This window comes from Morus notabilis, unplaced genomic scaffold (assembly GCF_000414095.1).
Source record: "Morus notabilis unplaced genomic scaffold, ASM41409v2 Scaffold1005, whole genome shotgun sequence".
In the NCBI taxonomy this organism is placed as follows: domain Eukaryota; kingdom Viridiplantae; phylum Streptophyta; class Magnoliopsida; order Rosales; family Moraceae; genus Morus; species Morus notabilis.
The window spans coordinates 133917-138102 of NW_010363292.1; the positions used below are offsets into that span (position 1 = coordinate 133917).

The 4186-nt window shown below is 37.6% G+C and overlaps 1 protein-coding gene across 1 annotated transcript in view; it reads left to right on the forward strand.

Moving 5' to 3' along the window:
• The first annotated feature begins 2840 nt into the window (after positions 1 to 2840).
• The window catches only part of LOC21410730 (nascent polypeptide-associated complex subunit alpha, muscle-specific form), a 13358-nt gene continuing 12012 nt past the window's right edge, over positions 2841 to 4186 (forward strand). Inside the window, 1 exon segment of the mRNA XM_024169454.1 lies at positions 2841 to 4184. Within this exon segment, the coding sequence (XP_024025222.1) occupies positions 2841 to 4184 (1344 nt within the window).

Consider the following 4186-nt stretch of genomic DNA (forward strand, 5'->3'; position numbering starts at 1 on the left):
AATATATTATGTTGGTTATCCATTAACTAATTTTGTCCTATCAAATCGAAGTTTCATGGGAGAAGAATAAACCCAGTAGATTAAAAAGTAATTAGAGCAAATTACGAAGTTCCAAAACGGCCTATTAATCACCTTGAATCTGGCCGTGGCTAAAGGAGCTTACACATTCAGATTCAGGCGGTTATCTAATTTCTATTCAAGTTTGGTATATGATTCTCATGTTAATTTATTGATATTGACCCAAGTTTCACTATAATATCTGTCTCCTCTGGCATGCATGTGCTAGTACCTTCTCCATATATTTTCTTAGAAATAAACGAAAATGCAATGTTCTAATACTCACATATAATCGAGTTTTTAATAGTTACGTTAAAAATTTAATGAAGTGGGTTGATAAGAATACAATCTCAAATATAAAACCTTATAGAAGGCTATGGATTCAAATGTAAATACAAATTGGATATTAAGAATATGGGAAGATTGACTGGCGATGATTTTTTAATCTGTAACCAAGTAAAGGAGAGTACATAAAAAATAACGTTTTGACCGCTAACCCCCGTATGTAACGTGCTTACATACATACATATATATATATATATATATATATATATATATATATATTGACATTCACGCATACATGTATCTACACTTATATACACACACGTCTATTTATATAAACACACATAAATGTAAATTTTCTGAAACATGAGATTGCAATGTTGATCCTTTATTTAGTATATTCCATGCCATTTTTTTTTGGTCTGCCTTCACTTGGCACAACCTAAAAAAAAAAAAAAAATTCCCACTTGCAAGTTGAGACGACCTTGTGATGCAATTGCGCGTAACCAAAAATGAATGGCCTTGACATTGTAACCAATAATGAGAAAGGAAAAACTATTTGATCAGGGAACATTGTTTGACTTCTCTGAAATTCTTTGATTCTTTATTCTGAGAAAAGAAAAATAAGCAAAACTTTATGGACTGCATTTTATTCTTTTTTTCTATTGGGAAAGGAAACTAAAGTAAAAAAATGTCTCAGAAAAATAGTATTTAAAAGGGCAAAGTATACTATCACCCTAACACGTTTTCACACATTTATTGGTGTCATTGTTTATTAAAATGGGACAAACCATTTCAAGGCAATAACTTGATGAATATTATCAGTATTCAGTGGATGAAGACTCAAAGCAAGCGGCTATATATAGACGGAATCACGTTCTGATACATTATTCGAATATGGTTGGATCAAGGTCTTTTTATATTTGTGCAAATTTTGATATGGTTGGATCAAAAAGACTTTTTATATGTGTGCAAATTTTGATTGAGAAAGTGATTTCTCCAACGCAGTTCCTTCTCTGAGATCTCGAACAATATATATGATCGACGCTTAATTACTTTTAATGCTTTTGAAATAGATTTAGTGAGATCAGAACTGTTATATTAGATTATTGTTAAACACATAATCTAGTAGTAATTCTAAGGTACTTTAAAGGTATGGAGTTTGAATCTCTCTAAGTTAAAAAAGAAAAAAAGAAAAAAAAAAACTGTTATAATAGGTTCAGGTTGAAGAAAATTTTTTGTTGTTTATTTCAGTTTTCTGACGAGATTAAAGCACGATACTTTCAGGATGATAACTACGAGAAAGAAGAATGAATACATCAAAAAAGAACTGCTAGTTTTCCTAAAGAAACAAAGAAAACAAAGAACTTAGGATTTTGCTGGTAAAAAATAAAGAGAGATAAAATATAAACCGTTGACATTATAAAATATAAACTCAGCGTCTGAGCAGTGGAACAAGCATATAATATATAGAAACACCAAGATAAAAATAGATAATATGAAGCTACATGACCTAAGAATAAACTTAGAAGAATTTTTCTTACAAAAAAGAAGAAGAAGAATTTTAGAGAGAGATAATAAAATTCATATTGTGTATACTTATAACTTTAACTATCATGCACTGTATCTATAAAAAGACCGTAACATAAGCAAATTAATCGTTCTTTATCCTTGTTGAAAAGAGAATTAATGGTGTTTTCACGTTTCCAGTCCAGCAATCACTTAGCGTATTAATATTATTTCGACTATTGTGGATTGTGTGTTACTAATTAAGTGAGTTACGAAAGTTCTTTAGACATTGTTAAAAATTAATATAAATTTGAGAAGTTTTCTACATACATACAATTTACCAGCCTGTTCCGACACCAAATGAAACAAACATTAAAATTTAAATTTGGTGGAGTGGGCACATGCTAGATCCCAGACAAAGTTGCACTTTTCTCTCTCCTTCCTTTTTTTTTTTTTTTTTTCTTTCTTTCTTTTTCGTTACCAAAAATTACAAAGACAAAACAAAAAGAAAACAAAAAAGTACTAAACCAAAACAAGCACTGTTTACTTAAAACACGCTTTGAAGCTTTCAGTCTCACATCACCCTAATTTTTTTTTACCTAGTACTACATGTGCTTTTCTTGACTAGTTCATCACGATCGCATTTTAGAGACTTTGTAGTGGGAAAGCACAATAACATGTTGATGAAATTTTTTAGAAAAAGACAAATAGTAGGATTTGAATATATATATATATATATATGTATGGATGAGAGGATTCAATAATTAAGGAAAAGAATAAACTCAAATTGTTATTTTGAATAATATTGTTTAAGCAATAAAGACAGCCTGTTTTGTTGTATAAACAAAGATGTCCTACTCAACAATGATTATGAGAGCACACTATATAAAGGGGTTCCTCTCAACCTTACCATGCAATTCACTTCTACACAACATTTAGTAGATCTTAGGAATACAAATTTCCGGTGATAGGAGTTGAATAATTTGCCGGAAATGGGTACCTTAGCACAGCCGAGGCATTGGCCTCGACTGGTTTATGCCTTTGCATTTTGCCTTGTAGCCACTAGTGTGGTTGCTGATTACAAGCCCTATATTTATGCTTCTCCGCCGCCTCCGAATCATGTCGTTGAGAAGCCGTATCTTTACAAGTCTCCGCCACCAAAGTATGCTCCCCATCCGCCACAGCACTACAAGTCACCACCATCACCCAAGTATGTTGCACACCCGCCATACTACCACAAGTCACCACCAGCACCAAAATACGTTCCCCATCCGCCGCACCACTACAAGTCACCACCATCACCAAAGTATGTTGCACACCCGCCGTACTACCAAAAGTCACCACCAGCACCAAAATACATTCCCCATCCGCCGCACCACTACAAGTCACCACCATCACCAAAGTATGTTGCACACCCGCCGTACTACCAAAAGTCACCACCAGCACCAAAATACATTCCCCATCCGCCGCACCACTACAAGTCACCACCATCACCAAAGTATGTTGCACACCCGCCGTACTACCAAAAGTCACCACCAGCACCAAAATACATTCCCCATCCGCCGCACCACTACAAGTCACCACCATCACCAAAGTATGTTGCACACCCGCCGTACTACCACAAGTCACCACCAGCACCAAAGCATGTTGCACACCCTCCATACCATCACAAATTCCCCCTACCGCCCAAGCATGTGAGTCACCCACCATACTACTATAAGTCACCACCTCCGCCTTCTCCTTCTCCTCCTCCCCCATATGTATACAAATCTCCACCACCACCCTCTCCTTCACCGCCCCCTCCTTATGTTTACAAATCCCCTCCACCACCATCTCCGTCACCTCCTCCTCCTTATATGTACAAGTCCCCACCTCCACCATCTCCATCACCCCCTCCTCCATATGTCTATAAATCTCCACCACCACCCTCTCCTTCACCACCGCCTCCATATGTCTACAAATCTCCTCCACCGCCATCTCCTTCACCACCACCTCCTTATGTCTACAAGTCCCCACCACCACCATCTCCATCACCTCCTCCTCCTTACGCTTACAAGTCCCCACCTCCGCCATCTCCTTCCCCACCACCTCCATATGTCTACAAATCTCCTCCACCACCATCTCCTTCCCCACCACCTCCTTATGTCTATAAGTCTCCCCCACCACCGTCTCCATCGCCTCCTCCTCCTTACGTCTACAAGTCCCCACCACCACCATCTCCATCACCACCACCTCCCTACATTTATAAGTCTCCTCCACCACCATCGCCCTCACCGCCACCTCCCTATGTCTACAAGTCCCCCCCGCCACCATCACCATCACCACCCCCGCCCTACGT